This window comes from Hibiscus syriacus, unplaced genomic scaffold (assembly GCF_006381635.1).
Source record: "Hibiscus syriacus cultivar Baekdansim isolate YM2019G1 unplaced genomic scaffold, ASM638163v2 tig00117034_pilon, whole genome shotgun sequence".
NCBI lineage: Eukaryota > Viridiplantae > Streptophyta > Magnoliopsida > Malvales > Malvaceae > Hibiscus > Hibiscus syriacus.
Genome location: NW_024063533.1, coordinates 9,044,406 through 9,069,993, shown reverse-complemented (window position 1 = coordinate 9,069,993; position 25,588 = coordinate 9,044,406). Strand labels below are relative to the sequence as shown.

Sequence of the window (25,588 nt, the reverse complement as noted above, 5' to 3'; positions counted from 1 at the left end):
GTGATTATTGATGATGTAGAAGGCGCGATGAGGTGAAGAAAGATGACAGGGCCAAGTTGATATTTTATTTAAAGTTCAGTGGTTAAATTATATATTAACTATTTTTGTTAACACAACAAATCATCAATGTAACATGAGTTAACGATTCAATGATCAAAGTGTAACAAGTCGATCACGTAAGTAACTGAAATGTTACTTTTCAAAATTTAGTGTTCAAACTCAAAAGAACCCCAAATAAAAATGAATTCCATTATAGTTTACCCAAAAATATATGATAATGGGATGTTCCATTCCACCCTTTCAAGACAATATTCACATTTGTAATTTGCATGAAACCTTGATAACAATGATTTTCCTAGAATAATTATTTCACAATTATTATGTCATACTTAAATAATCTAAAGTTTGTGTCAATATCAATTTTAATCTGACTTGAAATGAGATTTTCTATATTTTTATATTAAATAACATTTTTAAGTGAGATGCAAGCCATATTAAATATTTTAGAACTTAAACAAATAATATGATTTTTTTTGAATTAATCATTGATATCTGATATATTGACCGATTAATCCAAAATAATTTGAGTTTTAAATCAACCTACTTAAAGAGAATATATGATCTAAAGTTCCAAACAAATATACATGTTAATTAAAAATAATAAATTATATATTTAATCATTGAATTATGATTGTATTCCTATTTTGGTATCTTCATCATTGTTACCCTTACAAAGTCATGTCATAAATAATGAAAATTCTAAAATACAACTTGTTAATATAAAGCTAAAATACGACAAAACAATTGGTTTCTTATCAAGAGCGTAACTTTTTAGATTGTACATAGTAACATTTTCAGTTGTAACTGAAAATTTTATACTTCATAATATTTTCGATTATAAGCTTTAAATTCCGTAATGTAATTTTTCAGTTACAACCGAAAATATTATAAATTTATATAATCTTTTAAGTTAAATATAAAAATATTTTAGATTGAAAATCGTTTTGAAACCAACTTTAAATTAGTTATCGTATAATATAACTGATATACAAGACACTCTAGAAACACATGTGTTGGTCGTGTATGTCAGGCCCAAGTGAGTAAAATTGATTTTGCTACTGAGATGTTACTGCCCAAGGAAACATTCCACTATGAGCCATTGTTGCCAGAGATAGGTAATTTAATCTATGATCTAATTTAATAGGATTGGATTTAAAAAAAAAATCGGGCTAGGTTGGATTGAATTTATATAGGGGCGGAAAGGTTGGGTTAAGTTCGAGTGGAGAGTGAAAATTATTTAACCCGACCCGAGATTAATATTATAATTATTTCATATAAATGTATGGATAATTGTTATAATTCCCTTCTCTCTATAATTTTTTATAATTAGGTGTTTATTTTATGTTGGATTGGATCAGGTCGAATTTATACTTTAAAAAATCGGATCGAATTGAGTTCGGATAGAAAAAAATATTATATTCGGATTAATTTTAAATTCAAATGAAAATATATATATTTTAGGTCAGATTAAATTAACAAAAACTCCGACTCAACCTGCTTGTTGTCTGGTTCCCTCTGAATTGGGTCTTGGTGCCAGGGCCCGGCCTTTCATAATCTGGGAAGGGATACCGGGCCCCTACTGCAATCTGAGTTTTCAGGAGCTCAGCAATCCCTCAAAATAATTCCCTTTTTAATCAATCAACCGCCATTTGCCCATATTTTTTTACTCTCTCTCTCTCATTTAGACACTTAAATCAATCGATTAGGAAAAGAAACTATGGATTCAGACGAGGAGGATTTCGTGTTCTTTGGTACACCCATTCAGCGGGAGGAAGAGATCACCAACCGTCGGAAAAAAGCCGCCGCTGAAGCTTCTGGTAACCTCCGCGCCCTCCCTCCCTGGAAGCAAGAGGTACAAATTTCATCCTCCTTTTGGTTTTTTGGTAAAATTTTCTTGTTGAGATTATAAGTGAGGAATTTGAACTTTCCTAGAACCTATCCCCGGTTTTTTATCCTTTTTTCCCATAAGGCAGAAGTTGTGACTTTCAGACACTGTTTGGAATCCGTGAAAATTTTGGGGAAAAAATTTAAGAAATCAGGGATGAAAGCGGATGAAACTTGACTTTTTACTTTTTCTTTATAAATAAGTGTTATATATGTATCTATACCTGCTTGCTTTTTTTTAGGTTTCTTTGTATTAATTGGATACATATCATTATCAAAGAGAATTGTTCCCTTTTAGGTTGTATTTGAAGCTAAATCAGTTCCTTGACAGACTGGAAGCCTTTTATGGATTTCGCATTCCTTCCAGTTGATTCTAAACAAACTGTCTTGGAATTGCTTTAAAATGAAGAGAACATTTATGTGTTACTCTTGTGGCGTTATCCATACTTCAATAAATCTTTGACTTCCATTATAAAATAATATAGATAAGGTATATTATGTAATCATGTAAGTGTTTATTAGTTATACATGGTCGAAAGCCTTTCTATCATCTTTGAATTATAATTTTCCAGGTTAGAGATGAAGAAGGACGTAGAAGATTCCATGGTGCATTTACAGGTGGATTTTCTGCTGGTTACTTCAATACAGTGGGCACGAAAGAGGGTATGTCTCTTTATTCATTTTAACTAGATTTCTTCCATTCACTTGCAATGAAATCATCTAGCATGCCCAATGGGTTTTGAAACTTATTTGCAGGTTGGGCCCCACAATCATTTACATCATCCCGGAAGAACAGAGCTGAAGTCAAACAGCAGAGCATTTTCAGCTTTTTAGATGAAGATGAGAAAACTGTATGTTCTATTTAATTTTCCCATTTTTTATGATTTTCTTACTGCAGATAGGGGCGTTACTGTTTCTGTTAGGTTTTGACATGCTCTATGCCAAAATTACATTTGATTGGTTATTTCCTTAATACTTTACAATCTAGTTTAGATTTTTTTTTGAAAAATTCTTGCTGCCTTTGCTAAATCAGAAATTCCAAAGTCAAACTCTGACGTGTGGCATCCAATAAAGTTTTAGACCTTCATGATTTTGAAGTTTAGCTATGGAAACATGTCTGTCCTATTAATTTTCAGCAATACTTATGTTTGTACTTTTATTTAGGATAATTTGTTATTTCACTGTGAAGAATTTATATGCATATATATTGGTCTGATATTTGCATAGATTGAGTTGCACGATTTCTTTATAATTCATATGTGCCTGAGATTTAATGCATATTTGCCAGTATGGTGCACCTACTTCTAGTATATCTTTAAAGTTTTTTCTCTTTATGTACTTTTACAACTCTGACATGGTTTCATGGTTATCAATGTTTCCTGCTATCTACTAAATTGCTGCTTAAACCTTTCATATGCATCGAAAGAAGGGATAAATGCTAAAGCATCTTTCCAATTCACATATATGTTTTAAAACATCCGTTTTGTGCATTCATTAATGAAAAGTTCTCTAACAGAGATATTTACATGATATTTTGTGTAGCTCATAATGATGATTGTCCCTTGTTCCAATATGTAATGGGGTAAGGGGGAGGTAAGATAGTAGGCTGCCCCCAACACTAGGTTGAGTGCAGCTTCCGTAGGAGACCTCCGAATTATGAAATGCCCTCCATGGGACTCGATCCCACGACCTTAAGGTTAAGAACCTTGTGCTCTACCAACTGAGCTGGATGGTCATTTCATGCTTTTTCCATATACAAGTCTTTGAAAGTAGTTTTACTACCTATTCAATGTGTTCACTGATTATTGTTATATGTGCCTCTCAATATTTTGTCTTTTAAGACATTGTTGGTGTTTGAACAAGAATCAGTTTATTAATTACATCATCCTCTCATCTACATTTATAGATAGATGATAAGGGTTTGATAAGATGTTTTCATTTTTTTTCTACCTGTTAGAATTATTATTGTTATTATTATTACGACGATGCTGATTATTTTTTAGTTTACGATAGTTCATGCTTTTGTATTTTAGGAATTGGAAGGTGCTTTGGGCACATCTTCACAGTTTGACACATTTGGATTTACAACAGCTGAGTATGCTCGCAAACAAGCTGATAAGGAGCAAAAACAAAGGTCTGTCAAATGTTTGTATGTGCATCTTATCAGTAATAATATTAGCATTAAATATGAGTCTTAAAATTGCAACTTGTTCAGGGTCTTGGTTCTCAATAGAAATCCATATTTTGAAAATTAAGTGCTCGTAAAATACTGTTTGTTTTTGCCATTATCAAGACTTATTTTTTGGCTTCAAATGAATTAATTTTTCATTTTATTGAGTCCAACCCAATATCTCTTGTTCCATTTTGCTCCTACTTTTTCTGAAGAAGACTTTTGAATTCATTTGGTTGGATATGAAAACATTTCATATGATTACTATTATTCCTGACTATTATTATGGTGCTTCAATTCCATGTTTGGTTCTTTAGTGAGAGAATGTCTCGCTTCTCTCTAGATTCTAGTTTTTTTTAAAAAAAAGTCACGTGGGTTTGACTGAACACTCAACTGTTGATATCATATTTTGGTCCGCCGTCCACCGTCCGCCACCACATTTCGACAACCTTTTGCTACTGTTTTTAACAGGGAACTTCGCTTGGTCTCACTGAATCCATTTCCGAGATTATTTTTTCAAGATAATCACTAAATCTGCGCAGATCTGCCCTAGAAAGCCTATTACCGACCATTTCCCATCGGAGCCGATCCTCCTTGCCCCGGCCAGTGGTGCTCTTCACCTCCCTTCCCATTTGAACCGCCGGTGCATTCCGACAAAAACCCCTCTGTTGATTTGTAGAAAAGAACCGTCGTCTGCCGGACAAAAGCCGTTCAAGCCTTGTCGAAACCTTAGCTGCCACTCTGTTTCCTCTGTTTTTTCGATCTTTCAACTGACTTTTTCAGCACAAACTTATTGCATTATATTTTCTCATGGCTGTCCGCTTAGAATCTGTCTGAAACGGTAGTCCATTGCAGCCGGTTTCATCGTCAGACATTATTGTCGGTGGTTGGAAGCGCATAGGATTTCTTTGCTGCTGTTTGTACGTTGGGTGGTGGATTAGTCTAAGATTTGGTTGCTGCGTTTCAATATGAGTGAGCAGAATCGAGAAAGAGTGGTATGGCATATGAAAAGTCGTTCTTCCTCATCTGAAGAATGGACAATTTTTGTCAACAACCTTTCCAAGAGAGTAACTAGAAGAGATTTAAGGGATCTGTTCCTGTGTCATGGTGTTGTTGTTAGGATCTTTATCCCGAATGTCTTAAATAAACCAAGATATAAAACGTCTACATTTGCGTTCGTCCAGCTTGCGACTGAAAATGGAATGAGGAATGCCATTGAGAAAATCAATGGAACCTGGATTGATGGTTTGAGAGTTTCTGTGGGGGTCGCCAAATATCAGAGATTTAGGAAGGAGGTAGAGGTTAACCGAAACGTTCAGAGGATTGCAGAGAAGAATGGTGGTGACACGGTAGGAAATTCGAGGAAAACACGAGAGTATTCAGGAAGCTACAGGGATAATAGATCGAACAAAGATATTTTGGTGCCGAACAAGCAAATGAGGGGAGATATGCGAAAGAGCCATATGTTTTCATTTCGGTGGAAGAAAGAAAATGGTTAAGGAGGTCGATGACAGGTATTCATAAGCAATCGTACGACGTGGAATTAATACAGAGAGCGTTACACAGTGAAGGCATTGTCGTTAATGTTGCGAAGTGGGGTACGCCAGGAACTCCTGCCTAGTTACTTTTCTGTTGGAGGAGGACAAGTTGAAGGCCCTGAGTGAAAATGCCTTGGAGCTTAACTATTGGTTCGATTGGTTGAGACCAGTATTATCGGAAGGAGGAGGCCCTTTGGCCTTTTGTGAAGTTTCGTTAATTGGAGTTCCTCTAAATTGCTGGAATGAGGTCTTCTTTTCAAGCCTAGCATCACGGTGGGGGGAGTTAATAGAGAATAGGAAGAAAACTTTGATGATGCTGGACTGCACAATAACAAAGATGGTGATTACAGTGGGTAGTCCGTTTGATCTCCCAGAGTCAATTTCAATAAACACCAATGGTAGGATATACGTGATAAAAGTTCGAGTTGAGCTGCCGACTGATGGTTATTCAGAGGTAACGAATGAGGAGAGCGATGGAGACTTTTCTGATGAATGAGTTGAAGAATCACCGGATAATCGGTGTGATGTTGAGGGGGTTTTGAGGGACTTTGTTGCCCAAGAGGTTGGAGTGATGAACAAGGCGAGTATGGTTCTGTGTGATCCAGATTTGTTGACAGGTGGCGTCCTTGCTTTTATTTCCGGTAATATTGAGGAACTGGTTCCGAGAAATCAAAATTCGATGGAGGTGGATATTACTAAGCAGGACAATTGTGAAAACCTAATGATGCAGAAATTGTCGGGTTCAAATAAGGAGAATAACGAGCATACTCGAGATTGTGAGATCGCGTCTATCAGATATAATTCTCCTATCAAAAATACTTCCAACTTGCGGACTGCTCTAGGATACATAGAAGGAGGTTCGATTTAGCTTGATGCTCGCTGGAATTTTAGGTCAGTGGGCTCTCCTCCAAATCGTGGTCGATCAATAGAAAGGAAGGCGTCATCCAGCAGAATCGGAAATAAATCCTATAACAGAGTATATAGTAGAAGCAGGGGAATGAGAAATTCGAGAGAGAAAATGAAGGAAAAATCAAAGTCCTTAGGGCATTGTTCAGATGAGGAGGAAAAAGCTCGGGCTAGTTGGGAAGTAAGCAACTTGATGGGTGTTACATTCCGAGGAGGAAAAAAAGCTTTCATGGAAAAAACAAAGGCAGTGTTTGAGGAAGAGAGGATATCGGATGGACTCTGATGTTCTGTGGGAAGTCGGTGTTTTTTCTTTTCTTTTTATGTCGAGTTTTAGTATGATAACATGGAATGTGCGGGGGTTGGGCAGGAAAGAAAAGTCTAGGGCTGTGAGGAATATCATCGTAGGGAAGAGGCCAACGCTTATGTTCATACAAGGAACGAAGTTGGAGAGTATCATTCCTTCCTTAAGGAGGAGGAACGGGTTTGTAAATTCTCCGACAGTCGAGTCATCAGGTGGATTGTTAATGCTTTGGGCTGAAAGTCAATTGGAGGTGGAGATTGAATATGTACAGGACAGGTTTATTGCAGTTAAAGGTAATCTGAAAGAAATGTCTATTTCTTGTTGGTTCATTAACGTCTATGGAGCGTCTGTTGATATGGAAAATTAATCTTTTTTTGAGGCATTGTTAGCCTTTGTGTGGCAATTGGAAGGTCCTATTTGTTTGGGAGGAGATTTTAATGCATACCTCTCAGAAGAAGAGAAAATTGAGAGAGGTCATAACAGGTTATCGATGACAATCTTTAATGAGTTTGTTCAAAAGGCTAACCTGAATGATCTCCCTATGGCGGGTGGTAACTTTACTTGTAGCAATAATAGGGATTGTCCAACATTTGTCAGATTGGACAGGTTTTTAGTGGATATTAACTTCTTGTCGGTGTTCCCAGTTGTGAATTAGATTTTGCTCATGAGATCATTATCGGACCACAATGCAATTAGTTTGGAAAGTAAAGGCGTGGATTGGGGGCTGAAACCTTTCAGATTGTTCAATTACGTGCTGGACGAAGATGGCTTCAAAGATAGAATGGTCGAGGAATTCCAGAGAGCAAGGCTTGGTAGTAAAAGGAAAGGAATATACAATATTCTTAAAAGCTCCAAACCGGTAATGAAGGAATGGTCAAAAGACAGTTTCAGCCATAGTCACATGGATCGCGGTACGCTCGGTACGGGAACGTGGAACGGGATCGCAATTCGCTAGGTCCCTAAAATTCGGTACGAGGTGGGGTAGACTACTTTCGGATCGCTCTAGAACACGATTTCGAAGGTATTAAGTGTGTGTATATATTGCCACCTAATGTATAAAGATAACTAAAATAGAACATGCAAAACTTGAAGGTCAAATGCCTGAAACAACATAAATAAAAAAAAAACTTGGGATCGAAATGAAATGCATGTAAAACTTAAGAACCATATTGGAAAGTTACAGAACCTCTGAGCAAGGACCAAAACACAACTTGAAACTAAAGGGAGCCTTTACGTGATTAAACCCCTATTAGAATCAGGTTCTAAAAGATGTATCCATAGTAATATAAATCATTTTTTTGGGTTTCAGAAAACCATAAGCCTTCATTTTGTTCAACAAACCATAAAAAAAGAACTTGGGAGTTCTCTGCATTCTCTATCGATAGAGAGAGCACCGCCACTCAACGGCGTGATCCACGACGGTCGGAACTTGACATAAAAGGCCCAAAACAACCCTCTCAACCTCCTAAACTTGGATCTACAACCCTTTTCCCCAAAAACCAAGAAAAAGAACTTTAGATCTAAGAAATTACCTCTCGACCCCTTTTGAATGCGGCGACCTTCGAGTTTTCTGACGCCTAAAGCAGATAAGCTTTCATCTTTCTCTTTTCCTTTCTCTTTTTTTTCTCTCGTATTTTTTTTTTATTTTTGCTGCAAAATAATGGTTGATGGGTGAATCTCGTTTGCGGTTTTTTCTTTTCCTTTCTTTCAAAATAAACACACACACACACACACACACTTAATACCTTCGAAATCTAAAAAAAACGATGAATAGCTCATTCCATAGTCAATTTTGGATCGTCGTACCGAATTGCGATTTTGACGCGTTTGTACCATGTTTTGGATCGCAGCGTACGGTACGTAGATCGTGGGCTGTTGAGCGATTTCTGTGACTATGGTTTCAGCAATACGCAACGATCAATTGTGGAGTTGGAAAAAATAATTCACGAATCGGAGCTGCAAATGCAACAAGGTTCCACTACTATCTCTATGGAATCTTTGGTTCCAGCTAGAAGGAAGCTTTGGGATCTATACAAAAAAGAAGAGGCAGTGTGGTTACAGAAACCACGTGTTAGGTGGTGCTTGGAGGGTGATCGTAGCACTAGATTTTTCCATATGTGTTTCCACAAACAGAGGAAGGGTGAATGCTATTAAAGTGCTTAAAGTGGGGGGACGTTTGACTTCGGATCTGGATGAGATTAAAGCTAATGTGGTTATATATTTCAAAGAAGCGTTCAATAAGAACACTATAGTGGAGGTGGAGGCGTTGGAGTTTAATTTCTCCAGGATATCAACGGATCATAATTTGTTTCTAGAAAGACCCTTCTCAGTGGAAGAAGTTTGGGATGCAATTTCGTCGTCGGATAGCAATAAGGCAACGAGACCAGATGGATTGACAATGGGGTTCTTCAAAAAGTTTTGGCAGGAACTAAAAGATGACATCATGAAGTTTTTTTGTGATTTTTATGCAGAGAAAATTTGGGAAAAAGGGGCTAATCATTCATTCATTACCTTAATCCCGAAAAAATCGAATTCGGAAAATGTTGAGGATTTTAGACCAATAAGCCTTGTGGGTGGACTAAATAAGATCTTTTCAAAGGTGTTATCTAGAAGATTAAGCCAATGTATGGATGCAGTAGTTGGCCCTTCCCAAATTGCTTTCATTCCGGGTTGGCAAATCACGGATTGTTCCTTTATCGCGAATGAGGGAATCGACTGTTGGAGAAGGAATGGTCTTCAAGGAGTAGCGTTTAAGGTCGACTTTAGAAGAGCGTATGTATCAATTGACTGGAATTTGCTATTGAAATTAATGGATTGCATGGGGTTTGGTCAGAGATGGAGATCTTGGATGAATATGTGTGTTTCTACTGCTTCCATTTCGGTGTTGGTAAATGGTTCTCCTTCAGATGAATTTCGGATTGCGAGGGGTCTTCGTCAGGGTGCTCTCTTTCACCACTCCTTTTCAATTTAGTTGCCGAACTGTTGAGCTTGATGTTGTCGAAAGTTGTGAAGTTAGGCTTGTTTAGAGGTTTTGAGATTGGGAGTCCAGGAGATTCTTTTCAGGTATCTTAGCTTCAATTCGCAGATGATTTGTTGATTTTTTGTAATGCATCTATTGGGGAATTGAAAAATGTGAGAAGGGTGTTTCTGATTTTTGAGTTGATGTCAGGATTGAAGATTAATCTTTCAAAGAGCAGGTTATTCAGTATCAACGTCAATGACGAGATTATTTCAGAGTGGGCAACTACAATAGGGTGCACAGTGGGTTCTCTTCCAACGGAATACTTGGGGCTTCCTCTTGGGCCGAAGAAATACTCAGTTTCTCTTTGGGATCCGATTATTCAAAAGTTTTACAAAAAATTAACCGGAGGGAAGTCTACCTCCCTGTCCATTGCTAGTAGAGTGGTGTTGATTAAGTCGGTCCTTTGCTCCTTACCAATATACTTCATGTCGATTTTTATATTACCGAGGTGTGTTCTGAAGAGGCTCAACTCAATTATGGCAAATTTTCTTTGGGGGAAGTAGAGTATTAAAAACAAAATTCATTGGGTTAATTGGGAGATTGTCTGCAAGCCTAAGGCGTTGGGAGGGATTGGGGCTCCAAATCTTGAGCTTATGAATAGAGCTTTATTAGGAAAATGGACCTGGAAGTTTGCAAACGAGAAAAACTCCTGGTGGAAAAGGATCATCTGTTGCAAAAACAATATTCATCCGAATACTATAGGGGTGGATGGTTCGGCCTCTTACAAAGCTTCTTGGATATGGAAAGGGGTTGTGAAGAATTGTTGTTCCGATGACGAGTTTGGGGTATGTTTGCGAAGCAACTATCTGCTGAAGGCGGGCAATGGGGACTCAATAAGATTCTGGCATGACGCTTGGTTGGACGGTGTTTCATTGAGAGTACGTTTTCCTCGTTTGTTTACATTATTAATCAACAAGGAGGGGAAGATCGTCGATTTCAGGAAAATTAATTCGTCAGGCTATTTCTGGGATATTGCCATGAGGAGAAATCTTGCCAATTGGGAGTTGATGCAATGAAATGAGCTTATGGCATTGCTGTATAATTTAAATCCTTCGTCTACGATGGATGATAGTCTCGTATGGGTGGGAGAAGGAGATGGGAGGTTTTCAGTGAAATCTTGTCTTGAAATATTCCTTGGGAACTCGTTCTCTAGTTTTCCCTGGGAATGAAATGTTTGGGCCGGTGTAGCTCCTCCTAAGGTTGAATATTTTATTTGGCAAGTGGTTCACAAGAAGGTTGCGGTCAAGGTAGAGCTAATAAAACGTGGGGTGCAAGGTATAGGAGATCCTTATTGTCCGTTCTGTGGGCTGGTTCAAGAAACGGTTTTTCATCTATTCATTTCATACAAAGTGTCTTGGGGGTTATGGTCTAGCTTTTTGCACCGGTGGGATGTTTCCTTTGCAATTCCAGACTGCCCTATAGCATTATTTTTTGTTTGGTTTGATCTTGTGCCTCGCTCATGCGTTTGGACCTTCATACCAGGAGCGGTTTTGTAGTCAATTTGGAAAATGCGGAACGATATTATTTTTAATAAAGGGAAATTAGATTGCACTTTGTTATCCTTTCTAACAAGGTAGAGAGTGGCATCATGATTTTCTTCAAAATTTCCTAAATTGATGGTCTCTTTTGATAGTCTTGTGGGGGATCTGGTGCTAGCTGATCGTGTTATGTCTGCTGAAAGAATATCACAAAAGGTAGTCAGTAGGTCTCCTCCTCCAATTGGTTTTGTTAAATTGAATGTAGATGGTGCTATGGACAGGTGTTGGTCGAAGGGAGGAATTGGTGGTCTTATCAGAGATGAGAAAGGAGTGATGTTGGGTTCATTCTCAGAAAAAGTGGGATCCGATCCTCCTATTATGGCAGAATTGATGGCAGTGAGGAGAGGCTTGAACCTGTTCCTGGAGTCGGATTTGTTGCTAAATCGAAGGCTTATTTTGGAGTCTGATAGTGCTATGGCGGTGAAGTGGATAAAAAATCAAGCAAGCTCCACTCCAATCTTTCTATCAATTGTTAAAGATATAGAAGACATTGTGGTCAATAAAGGGGTCATTATCCGTCATGTGGCGAGAGCAGCTAATTGTGAAGCGGATGAATTTGCCAAACAAGGGATTGGTTAAATGATGGGGATTAAATTGGGTTGTTGTTTGTCTATTATTGGTATATCGGGATCATTAGGGAATTATATTTGTTTGTAATTGGTTGATTAACCTATGAGGTTGTTTTGTTGTAGGGTATAAACTTATTTGCGTAGGAAGTGTTGTTTTGCATTGTGTTAAGTGGAATACCATCGTTTTTGGATGGTAGTGTGATCTTATCGTACTTGGTTAATATGCAATAAAACTTCAAAGACACTTTTCCTCCTTCCAATGTCCGTTGAGTCTTTGTTGCTTGACGGTTATGAAGGGGGTTTTTAATGAGGCCTTCCTTTTTATCAAAAAAAAAAAACTATTATTCCTGACTTAAGGCAGCCAATGTCTCATATCACACCAATATTCATGTTATTTGGTATCGGTCTCTTGATGACATCTTTTTTCATTACCATAATCATTATTATCATTGTTCAACATCCTCAAGACCACCTTTATTATCAATTCTTCTTCTTCACTGTGGACATGTGTGCTCATGAATTTGCATCTCATGGCATGTGCAATCATGCATCTGCAAACTGTTTGATTTGCATGTCCTTTGTACTTACATAAATATTTTCAATTATATACTGGCTTCTTAGTTCTCTGTGTTTCCTGTAGGCCATCTGCAATTCCTGGTCCTGTTCCCGACGAACTTGTCCTTCCAGCTTCTGAGTCTATAGGTTTGCTGTGATTTATGAATTTATGAATGCTTAGCGACCAAGTAGTTTAGCCGAGAAATCAGCAACTTAGAGCTCATCTTACTTTTCTGATAAGGTTTAAAATTACTACGGAAGATGGGATGGCGACATGGCCGTGCAATCAATGACTCGCATGCTACTTCATTATATGGTAATTTGGTTTATGTTCACATTGTATTTAATTCATATTGTCCGATTTCTAGCTCTTCTGGCAGAATTATTTTGAGAAGCTTTATGTTAAACCCTCTGCTGCTTGGACTCGACAAAATGGGAGCCTCACCCATGTCGAGTTGTTGACACAACACAAAAAGGATAAGATAAGGGTATGGGATATGGGTTGGATCTGTTGGACTCTTGGTGACTGGGCGAGAAGAGATAAGAATAGGTTGAAGTCTTGGTTTTTGAAGTGGAAAGTAGTATATAAAGTATAAAAAAAATTGTTAATTAAATACACTCCATTATTTAGAAGTAGTTTTATATATAAAATATTGATGTATTATAGACATATTTCATATTTCAGTACATATAAAAGGAGTCCTTGTACCTGTTTCCTCTCGATTCCTTTTGTGTCGTATTCCTTTGACTTGAGTTTAATTCAATTGACGAGTTGGACACCTAGATGCATATTTGAGTCCGAGCAACATAGGTTAAACATACAATTTAAATGTATTAAGACCTACATGTTCCATGATAATACGATGAATTATTAGATTTTCAACTGTTTGTTCTTTACCATTTTTCAGTCTTAAGCTGCTATCCTATCTTCACACCTCTTAAAAAAATAACTATATTGACTTCGATCTATTTATTGATGGGACCCTCTTCATGTACTTGCTGATTCCATTATGTTATATAGCAAAGATCGATGTTTATATGCTTTTCTTTGTGTGAGACTTTTGTATTTGAGGGGATAAATTTCTGGCTGAATATTCTTATCTTTATATTTACTACAGGTGCTCGTAGAGAAGCTAGAAAAGCTTTTCTAGCATTTTCTTCTGAGGATGCGAAGGCACCAAATCCTGCTGATGAGCCTGTTGAAGAACCTGAAAGCTTCACTGTACAGCCTGCTGACAATGATACACGGTCTTCTCAAAGCTTACCTGTGAGAAGTTCTCCTTGTTACCAGTATCATTACTCTTGCTTTGATCTTTATGACCCTTTACCTAACCGTGAAAGTGGTTTATAATAATGTGTGTTGGGAGGGGGGTTGTGTTATAACAAGCTTATAAGTAGATTCTCTTGGCCCATTAAATCTTGCTTCATTTGTGGGAATGTTGAAATAGTGGAAGGATATTTTATTTATTTTTTCATTTGTAATGCTGGGGGAGAATATATGTAGTGTTTAAGTTTGGTACATATGTATATATACTAGAATTTGCAACTACCATCTTCCTAAGCTTTGGAGGTTAAAATTGCTATTAATATGCTTGCTTTTGTGGGCTTGAATAAGAGATGATGCATGAGCTTTATTTATTTTATTCTTTCAGTTTAAGCTTATAAGATTTATTAATTATTGGACATATGATAGATGACTAAGGCCAGGACTATTAAATATTTTTAGGGTTATTGATGTAGGGTTTAAATCTATTGCTAGGATTAAAACTTTATTTGGAAGAAAGCCTAGTAATTTTATAGCCTAATTAGATCCTTGGGTTTGCTTTTAAGCCATTATTGGATGTGTTAGTGGTTGAGGAAGAGGAAATTAGTGTCAGGACTCAGGAAATAGAATTGGCTGCAGTACAATGTACTAATGAGGAATTGTTGTATGCAATTTATGCTCGACTGTGGCATGAACAAGTAGGAGCAGCCCACAACCAGTTTAACATACTGGAAGGGAGGCTTGTTTATAAATCTAATTGTGATGATGTAGAAAACCCCTTCCATGATGTTGTACCTGCAATCGTGCAGTTTGAGGTGGATTGGAGGGGCAATTGGTGCATGACCTTGAATTAAGAGAGTGTGCAATTAACATTGAAGTTAATGCTTTTCATGGCAAGATGCATCTGGACGAGAAAGATTATGATATGTTAGTACCAATCTATGATGAATATCTTGAGGAAACTGAAGAAGTTGATGTGTATCTGGTTTAAAGAGAGTTTTTTGGTTTTTCATAGAGTGACGACAACCAAAGCCTCAAAAGAAGGGGAGGATTGGAAGTGAGTCTGAAATCTTTTTGATATCTCAAAGGACACAATGTCAGATGATGATTGTGGAATAAAAAGAGCAAGAATACTTGAAGGCTAATAATGATGAGAAGACGATGCAGTCTTTTAGAGAAAACTACCAGCAAACAACATGAAAGTTTTTGCTGTAAATTGAGTTCTATTTGTTTTTCAAGAAAGTCAGTTGCTAGTGGATGAAATTCATGAAAGTGGTTTGAATGACATTTTCACTCTGAGACAACACTTGTGTGTGGTTTTTAGGTTCCATAAAGCAATATTCATCTCTAGTGCTATTGAGGAACAGTTCTTCAACTCTTATGATTGTTTTTCAGTTTTCTTGCTCCATTTCAATTAATTTGGTGTCAAGGATTCGAGTTGGCCTGAAAGTAGAGATTGGAGTTTTTTTTTCTGTGATTGTTTTCATGGTCTTGGAAAATGTTGTTCAACCTAAGTTTCTCGGACTATTAAACATTTGCATCTCTTAGGAGACTCCCCCAGATTCTATTTTTGGTGACCTTCCACAGAATGAGTTAGAAAAATATAAGCAAACTAAGTCAACTATCCTTCCTGTCTTAAACAAAAGGGGCCTAGAAAGATTTTAGTATACTGCTTCTGTGATGAAGGGTCCATATGATGTTGCTGAAATTTCTGACTGGGTGCAGCAGCTTCCTAAAGCTAAGACAGAGGTTATGGAAGATGTGGTCAATGTTAAAGAAGCTAGGTTTAGAAGGGGAATCAATATAATAAATTTTTGGTTACGCAGGTAGGCAAAACAGTTGGTCAAAGTTCTTGGGTGGTTGGAGAGTTGAAAGTGTGTGATAAAAAAAAATTATGCTGAAGCGGTGGAACTTTTATCGTCGAAGTTGAGTTTTCCTAGCCTGGGAGAATGATGTAGGAGCTTTATTTATGTTATAATATTTTATTATTTCAGTTTCATTTTATAATATTTATTAATTATTTGACATAGACAGATAAGGTTAGAACTATTAAATATTTTCATGTTATTAGTTATCTTTAGGGTTCAAATCTAGGGTTTGAATTAAAAACTTTATGTGCAAGAAAGCCTACTAACTTTAGTTGCAAGAAAGCCTACTAACTTTAATTGCAAGAAAGAAAGCTTGTATAAATAAGCTTTAGGCTTTATAGCCAACATGATTATTCTTATTATTTTCCTGAGTAAATAGATAACCCTATGTTTTCTGAAGTTCCATCTTTCTTACCCGTTTGTTCAGTCCTAATTCTATTCATTTGCAACTGTTCCTCCCCCCCACCCCCCAAAAAAAAAAAAACACATCTAGAGAGAGAGATCGGTTTTTTGACACCTTGAAATCAATCAAGTTATTTTTCTGTAATTATTTTGTGCTGCAGGCTTTTGTGTGCAACCCTAAGCAGGACTTGCATGGTTTAGGGTATGATCCATTCAAGCATGCTCCTGAATTCAGGGGTATGTGATTTCTTGAAAGACCGCTGTTTATTAACCATTTCTATCATTCTAAGAGGAATTATTTCTTACTGGATTTTTATTTCTTTTGTTTGCAAATGCTTTCAGAAAAGAAGAGATTGGACTTGTCGAATGATAAGCAGCATGGGTACAGGAAAGCTATGTCATTAAAAGATAGTCTCTTTGGTTCCAAGTGTAGGTTCTAATTTCTAACGAGCATGTCTTTTAAAGTCCTTGTGCATGCATTTTTATAATGATTCACCTTTCTCCATATTTCCTTGCATGCATGAATTATGTCTTAATAGAATTTAATTCTACACCAGCAGGAAAAGCTGCTCCTGGATTTGGAATTGGTGCACTTGAAGAATATGATGCTGAAGATGAGGATATCTATGCTGCTGGTAAGTTCACTTTTTGTGAGCCTCCATCTTGTAATCACATGTCTTCTTTTATTCCCCTTAGAAAAACTGGTCGCCAATGCTACCATATGAAGAAATCAGTTATATTGGTCAATGTGGGAGTCAATAACTCATTTCTGTTTTCATTTTTCATTTTTTTCTCCTTTCCAAATGAAGGGTTTGGAGCTGCATGCATTCATTGGAGATGTTTCTTCAGAATGTGCTATTACATTCCTTCTCTATCTGTGCTTTTGTGTTCAAAACTATTCTGAAATCCTTTTCTTATAGCTATAAGGTTCTCTTGGTGGAATGTTTCTTATTTTTCATACTGTGATGAAAACTGATGTTTCTCTTCTTGATGTTAATATAACGACTGCCAAAAAATTTCATTAGTTGCTGGTATTCATGGGGACTAATTGTATCATTAATTTGCCTATTTATCCTGAGGTTATTAGTTTAATTTGCCTATCTTAGGTTACGACTTTCAAGAAACATGCATGGAAGAGGATGAAGAGCCATCAAGTTTGAGCATAGAGAGTAAACAACCATCAAGATTGAGCATAGAGAGTAAACAAAAGGTGGTTGCAAGAGATGAGGGTGTTCTGCCTGGTTTCAAAATTGCATCAGTTTCTGTCTGCCAGTTAGAAAGGTACTTGTAAAGTAGTTGATGCTGCATGCTTGATGCCACATTTTTCTCATTGTATAGAATTTGTAATTTGCCTTTTTTATTTGGAGAAGTAATATGCCATCTGTAATTCCTGTAGCACATTATGGAACTGAGTAAATTCTTCATTCACATATCCTCTTCCTTGGTAGTGGGGGTTATGATGCATTACCAAAATCTTTAATTTAATACTGATACTGAAGAAATGAAGTAAGTTATTTATTTTTTGAAAGGTGGGGATTATGCAGGTAAGGGTTTAAGTCTGAAATTATTTGGAAATCTTGTAGGATTTGTCGAGTGTGGTAGGTAAAATTGAGTTTTAAGAATGGTCTTGGTGCTTATGTCATTGATCTGCGGATAATGCTGGAGTACTTGGCAAATGAAAAATATAGTATGTGAAAATAATGCTAATTAAACAGGAAAGAATTAGAAGGATAGGTGATGGATATTTTAATAGCTTGCTGGTGGAACTTGTGTTTTCTTAAAGGTGTGAATTCTTCATTTATATATTTATGCTAAGAAAAATAATAAAAGGGACGACATTAACGTGGACATTAAATTAAATATTATTTTTTAAGGTGGTGTTCTTGGATAAATAAGTGTATTTCTACAGCTTCTATATCTATTCTACTGAATGGGTCTCCTACAAAAGAGTTTCATATTGCTAAAGGTTTGCGACAAGGATGTAGTCTTTCTCCTCTTTTGTTTAATGTGGTTGGTGAACTCCTTCATATGATGTTAAATAAAGCTGTGGAATTAGGATTATTTCAAGGGTTTTCTTTTGGAAATGTGCAAAACAGTTTCAATTTGACCCATCTTCAGTTTGCGGATGACCTAATTATTTTTTGTCGAGCCTCCATCACTCAAATTAAAAACGTTAGACGAGTGTTGATGATTTTTAGTTTTATGACGGGGCTTCATCTTAATTTAGTTAAGAGTAAATTGTATGGTATTAATGTGGAGGAGGACACACTGAGAATTTGGGCTAGGGACATTGGCTGCTCTATTGGTTCATTTCCGACAGTCTATTTAGGCCTTCCGCTAGGGGCTAAAAGAAACTGTGAGAAACTGTGGGAGCCAGTCCTAGCTAACTTTGATAAGAAATTGGCGGGATGGAAAGCTTCTTCTTTGTCTATGGCCGGTAGATTGGTGCTTATTAAGTCGGTTTTATCCTCTTTACCTATCTTTTATCTCGCTATTTTCAAGATTCCAGCTAAAATCTGTCAAAAATTAAACTCTTTGATGGCGAATTTTTATGGGGTGGAGGAGAAGAAAAGAAGAAAATGCATTGGGTGAGTTGGAATAAAATTTGTAAACCGAAGTGTGGAGGTGGTCTAGGAGTTGTTGATTTGAAGCTTATTAATAGAGCACTATTGGGAAAGTGGGTGTGGAAGTTTGCCAACGAAAAAGAATCTTTGTGGAAAAAGTTCTTATGTTCTAAACATAGTGTTAGTTGTCTTTCTATGGATGTCAATAAAGTCTCCTCCCATAAGGACTCTTGGATTTGGAGAGGTATTGTGAATAGCTACATGAAGGATGATTTCTTTGGAGGATGCATTAGATCTCATGCGAGGTTACAAGTTGGGAATGGCAATTCGATTTTCTTTTGGAAAGATACATGGTTGGGGGATTTTCCATTGAAAGTTCTTTTTCCTAGGATTTTTGCTCTGTCAACAAATCAAGGGGGTAAGGTTGCTGAATTTGGTAGTTTTGATTTGAATGGTTGGGAGTGGAATATTAAGACTAGGAGGAATCTATGCGATTGGGAAGTGGCTCAGCTGGTTGATCTATTGGACAAGCTCAATGTTATCAAATTAAATGAATCTTTGGAGGATTGCATGCTTTGGGTTGGTGCGGGCGAGGGTTTGTATTCCGTTAAAGCTTGCACGAAATCTTTCTACTCAGTGGATGAGGATAACTTTAGGTGGAACAAATGTGTTTGGCAAGGTCTGGTTCCTCCTAGAGTAGAGGTTTTCCTTTGGCAACTATCACTTAATAAAGTAGCGGTTAGAGGGGAATTGAAGAAAAGGGGGGTTCACTTAGGGGAGGACTCTCTATGCCCCTTTTGCAATCAAGCAGAGGAATCAGTTCAGCATCTGTTTATTACTGCCAGTTTTCCTGGGTACTATGGAACAGAATCATAGCCTACTGGGGTATCAAGTTAGCCTTACCTACTGATCCTTCATCAATTCTAATTTCATGGTCTGTTCTTAGGCCATTTTCTAATATGTGGAAGTTTATTCCGGGGGCTGTTTTATGGTCGATTTGGAAGATGAGAAACGAAATTGTTTTTGAAAGAGGCAAGCTGGACACATCCTCATTGTTTTTCACAGTCAGGTTAAGGCTTGCGAAATGGTTCCTAGCTAAGTATCCTTTATCCTCTATTCAAGTGGACTCTCTAATTGGTGATCCTTCATTGGCTGATAATATTTCAGCTTCTCTTGATTCGAACAGGCCTGTGGTTTACTGGAGTCCTCCTCCAGTCGATTTTTTTAAGTTTAACGTGGATGGAGCAGTTAGTAGGGTTGGGTTGTTAGCAGGAATTGGGGCATTCTTAGAGATTGGAATCGGATTAAATTGATGTCGTTTTCAGAAAAAATAGGGCCTACTCCTATTATTTTAGCAGAGTTAAAAGCTATCAAAAGAGGAATAGACATCTTTGTGTCATCAGAATGGGTATTGAAGGGAAGGCTTATTATTGAATCTGATTGCAAGCTAGCTGTGGAGTGGTTGAAATATCAGGAGTCAGTTCCTCCTTTTCTTTTAAATTTTGTCAAGGATATTGCGGATGCGGTTTCTGAGTATGAGGTCATTGTGAGGTGGATTCCGAGAAGATGTAATTGCGAGGCAGATTTGCTTGCAAAGGAGGGGATTGGGTAGTGGGTCACTTTTTTAGTACTGAGTTCGGAGGTTTTTAATCAAGGCGTTATAAGAGTGTGCTTAAGTTTTATGTATCTTAAAGGAGTGGTTCTAGTTTTATGTAATTTTTACATTATCAATATATTAAGGTTCTCTATTCCTCCTTCCCCTAGTAGGTTCTGACCTCATGGTAAGGGCTACTTAGAAGGAGGTTTTTATGAGACCTACTTTTCCTATCAAAAAAAATATTATTTTTTAAGTGGAACTCGTTATTATATGTGTCCAATTGCAAGCTATGCGACTTAGATGCCCATGGGAAAAATATGAGTTTTCTTGTGGGGCTTGTATGGACCTAGGCTATTTCAATAGCTAACTTTTGGGAAGTGGTTCTCCAAAGGTCCGTATCAATTGGTATAAGAGCCAATCATCATGTCTCACAGTTGCGATTGTGTGGTGCTGGTGTCGATATTGTAGTGTTCGTCCAGGGCTAGATTAAGCTAGCGCAAAGCCAGCCCACGTGGACACTAGGACTGCGGAGCACGGTGGATTGATGTGTCCAATTGCAAGGTATGGGACTTGGATCCCACATGGGAAAAATATGGGTTTCCTTGTGGGGTTTATTTGGACGTAGGGTCTCCTACATCAATAGTTAGGTTTTTCCGTATCACATTAATCGTATAATGAAATGTCAATAAAACCAAAAGAAATAAAGATACTTGTTTAAATAATGATAGTACACATACTTGAAGTGTGTAATATGTACCATATAAATATTTATGTTAATTTGCTTGTAGCTCAACTTTTGTGTCTCATTTAGTACATACCCTTACCAATTCTATTTCCTTGCAATCCTGTTTGGTAGAGATTTAAAAAAAAATTGTCATATTTCTTTGTATTTTTCTTTAACAGAATTGTTAATACCAGTTTGCAAATTGTTATTCAGGTTTGATCCTCCCGTAATCCCAAAGGATTTTGTTCCACACCACAAATTTCCTGGACCTCTTGAGACTCTGAAGAAGCTCGATGTTCCCTCTCCACCTGAGGTTCTTCCCCCAGATGATTGTAATCTGAAGCTCTTAATTGAGGGGGTTGCAAAATTAGTAGCTCGATGTGGTAAATTATTTGAGGATCTCTCCAGAAAGAAGAATCAGTCAAATCCATTGTTCAGTTTTCTTTCTGGAGGAAATGGACATGATTATTATGAAAGGAGACTGTGGGAGGAGCATCAGAAATTTGGTGATCAAGCCAAACTGTTATTGGATGGAAAACTTTCCCCAAGTATGCAGAAGATGACGGCAGAGAGCCGTGGAAAATTATTAGGAGAAAAACCTTTGGAAAGAAGCTCAAGAGAGACCACAAGCTCATCAGTCGCTTCTGGGGAGTTTCAGTTTCAATTCAACCTTTCTGATACATTTCAAAATTCTAATTCATTTGTAAGTACCATACTTCTCTGCTTATCCCTGTTTTCATCTAAGTGATACAGATAAAGTATCCCAGATTTTCTTTTTTCTACAGGTTCTTTCAATTTTTTCATTTTCTTATATCTCAGTTTTCTATCTTTTACACTTCACCATATCGTTTATACAGACTGCATAATTCAGACTTCTGCTCTCTTTCTATTATAGAGTAAGTTGCCAGAAGTTGCAAAACCATTCAAAGATGACCCTGCAAAGCAAGAAAGATTTGAGCAGTTTCTCAAGGAAAAGTATGAAGGAGGGCTTCGCTCTGCAGGGTTTACTGCTGCTAGTAATATGTCAGAAGCAGTTCGTGCTCGTGAAAAACTGGACTTCGAGGCAGTTGCTGAAGCAATAGCTAAAGGAAAACGGGGAAAGGAAAGCATGGTTTCAACGCAGCGATTGGACATTTTAGCTAGTGGAATGCAGTTCACTTCTGGTGGACTAGAGGTATATTTAAGGTGGTGACTTTTTAGTTACTGAATCTTTATGCAGGATTTTGACATATCGATAAATTTAACAGGAAGTTAAAGATGTTCATGCTGAGGATTTGGCGACAAAGAAAAAGTATCCGAAAAGGGAGGAGTTCCAATGGCGACCTTCACCTGTTTTATGCAAACGCTTTGATCTCATTGATCCTTTTATGGGGAAGGTAGTCTTAGATTCTTGCTTCTCTTCTGCTGTTTTCTTTTCATAAACCGGAGTTGGTAGAAACAGTTTATGAAGATTTTATGATGTATGAACATGTTTGTATGCACAAACATGGGTGTGGTTCTCCATCTTCCCACCCATCCTATCTGAAATTTGTGGTGAGAAACCTTTGCTGGTTTTACTTATTTTCTAAGAGGTTTACTCTGATTATTGTTCTCTCCTAGAAATGAGGGGTTAGTGCAAAATTTTCAATATATTAATTGCAATTTCTGTTCTAAAAATAAATATTTCTGTTTGCAGCCACCACCAGCTCCACGCATGAGAAGTAAGATTGATTCTCTACTTTTCATTCCAGATTCTGTTAAAGGTGCTAAACCGGAAGAAGATACTGTTACAAATAGAGATGTTCCTGCTCCTCAAACTGGTGCTCAAATGACTATTGAAGATGCAGCTGAAAAGGAAATTGAAATCGTAGCTGAAAATGTTGAAAGGCCTGTTGATCTCTATAAGGTATTCTTTGTTCAGTTGAAATCTATTTGTGATTTTATTTGTTTTCAATTCAAAGTCGGTGTATACATCTCTTTTTGATTCTAGTGCCAGTTAATCGTCTCTTGTTGTAGCCCTTGCTCCATGAGACAAACTAGATATTTCAACTAGAAATGGTTAATCTCAGAATTTGTAATGAACTTATTTATCCAGCTGACCTCATTTTCACTACTTTCTTTTTAATCACCGAGGCTTTATACTGTTAGTTGTGGGCTACGATGTTCTTTGCCACAATTTTGTACAGTCGGTTTCAAGTGGAAATTCCTTTTTAACAGAAAGTCCAAAAATTATATTTTAGGTTTTTAGTTTGGAGCTCTTCAAAATTTGTCACTTTTGTTGCATCTAGTGTTCAGAAAAGCTAGCAGAATGCTACCATACCGCTTTCTTTGTTCTTATTTGAGTTTAAAGAGTTAGTCATAAGTGTTGTCTCTTGTATGAATTTGTTTTGCTGAATAGTTAGAGTTTCTCTTTTCCCATTTTAACAAATTTTTATATTCTGCATTCGTAATGGAACTTTATGCTACAAGGATATCCTTGGCTGGTTGCTGAAGAATGTTCGATAAATTGCTGCCTCTGCTCATCATTCACTGTCTTTATTTATCTTCTAAATCATGAAGCCTTGTTTTACCTGAGTGGAAGTTGGCTCTTGTGCTGCAATTATTTTTTATATATTTTTTGTTTGTACCACTAGAGTATGTGCATGTCCTTCCTGTTTTACCGTAATGCTTTTTATGTTTGCATGTGGCTAACAATTGGCAGGTGTACTATTATTCATACATACAGAATCTTTAATATCTTTAAATGACTGAACCGCCTACTTATTCTGTTGCACTGATCTTCGTTCTATGCAGGCAATTTTTTCTGATGATTCTGATGATGATGTAGAAGACTCGAACACCAAAAAAGTGGAGGATCCGGAGAAGAAGACTGAAGTGGCAACTACAACACTGAACCGTTTGATAGCAGGTGACTTTCTAGAATCGCTTGGAAAAGAACTGGGTTTTGAGGTCCCCCCTGACACGCCCTACTCAACTAATAAAGTCGACGTTCCTCGGATAGAAACACCAAACAGTGATTCTGGAAATCCTAAACTCAGCAGTGGAACTTCTCTAAACCCTGGAAATGGAACTGCTCAGGACATTGAATCCCCAGAAAATGAATCCGTTCCTGGCTGGTCTGTGGGTTATGGTAGCAAGCATACTGTTGGCTTATCTGAGAACATGTCTGCTAAAGTCAACAAAGATAAGTTTGCTGAAGAGGATAAGAAAGTCAAATCACCCTCCAGCCGTAAGAGAAATTGGAGCAGCAGTTCCTCATCAGAAGATGAAAGGAGTAGAAAACATTCTAAACGACATCGATATAGAAGCAGTGATTCATATAGTGATCCGTCCAGTGATGACCGTGAACACTACCGTTCTAGGTCAAAAGGAAAAGAGAGAAGATCATCCAAGGGAAAGAGTAGTTCCAGCAGAAAACACTCGAAACATCATAAGCACCGAAGCAGGGACTCTCCCAGCAGGGACTCTCCCAGCAGGTCCCATCGTGGTTTGGAGAGGAAACATTCAGAAGTCAGGAAAGAAAAAAGCAAACGGAGGAATTGAACTTAAGCCTCTATAACTTGTTTCCATTCCCATCTCCATACAGCTTCATCGACCCAACACCCGAAATTTGACTGATCATTAGTTTGTTTTTGTTTTGGGGAAGGTTCTCACCATGAAATGTTGATAGAGATCCTTAAGTAGTATGGTGCTTATGTCAGGGCTGCCCTTTTCGCGTCCAGATGTTGTTGTGACTGAGTTATGATCTGCGGAGGCATACATACAGTTTATGAACTTTTAGAAACGATGCTGATGCTGTATGAAGGCATCTTTTCGGTTCTACATTTGAAATCAACTGGTCAATGAATCTATGAACCATTTGCTGGCATTAGCATGCATGCATTATTTGGTTTCACTTCCTCCTAGGTTAATCATATCTTAAGGTACAATATGGATTCTAGTTCGAGGGTCATCATTTCCTGTGAATGATGTTTTACGATAACATCCCAGAAAGTGGTGGTTGGTTGCTTCTCTAGTTCGGGAGTTAAATGGACCCCAAGTAAATCGTGATTTCATCCCTCGGTTCAATAACCGTCCCTGTATATATATAAGGGTTATAATTTAGTTACATAATATAAAATTCTTTAATTTTACACAAATTTAGGAGTTTTGGATGAGTGAAAATAGATGGTTGAGATTGATTTCTTATTTTTTTAGTGAATATTTTCTTATTTCTTATAGTTAGTCTTAGTCATTTATTTTCACTCATCCAACGGTTTTAAATTTATGTAAAATTAAAAGAGTTTTATATTATGTAACATAATTTTATTCATATATATATTCAAATTGAGTCCTTCAGTCATTGTTAATTAGCTTTAGGTTGGATGTCTAAGGAAGTCTGCATTGGATTGGGATGTCGGTATTCATCAGTATAGTGATTCACGAATGGTGTCTATAGCATAAAATAGAATGTACAATATTCAAATATTTAATCTTGACTTACTTATTTGGGCTAAATTCTATCTCAAATGTTTGAACTATATTAGGATTGTTTTGGTAAGACTCGTACGAATGAATGTTATAATAATGTAGATTCAATCATCTGTTAAAGTGAAGCAAAAAAGGGCTATAAGAAAACTCTATTGTGCACCTAAAACAAAGTTATAT

General features: G+C 37.1%; 1 protein-coding gene across 2 annotated transcripts; it reads left to right on the top strand.

Annotated features, from left to right (window-relative positions):
- The first annotated feature begins 1,727 nt into the window (after nt 1–1,727).
- LOC120196721 (G patch domain-containing protein TGH) lies at nt 1,728–24,809 on the top strand. Of its 2 annotated transcripts, XM_039198459.1 has the most exons (16): nt 1,728–1,912; nt 2,517–2,607; nt 2,701–2,795; nt 3,978–4,078; nt 12,629–12,690; nt 12,785–12,859; nt 13,662–13,810; nt 16,239–16,314; nt 16,420–16,506; nt 16,635–16,712; nt 17,184–17,358; nt 21,176–21,665; nt 21,858–22,136; nt 22,210–22,338; nt 22,638–22,847; nt 23,735–24,809. In XM_039198459.1, exons 1-16 carry the CDS (start codon nt 1,778–1,780, stop codon nt 24,482–24,484), a joined length of 2,982 nt encoding a protein of 993 aa, XP_039054390.1. In that variant the 5' UTR covers nt 1,728–1,777; the 3' UTR covers nt 24,485–24,809. The 2 variants fall into 2 exon arrangements, with proteins under 2 accessions (XP_039054390.1, XP_039054391.1); XM_039198460.1 differs by lacking the exons at nt 1,728–1,912; nt 12,629–12,690; nt 12,785–12,859.
- Nucleotides 24,810–25,588: the final 779 nt, after the last annotated feature.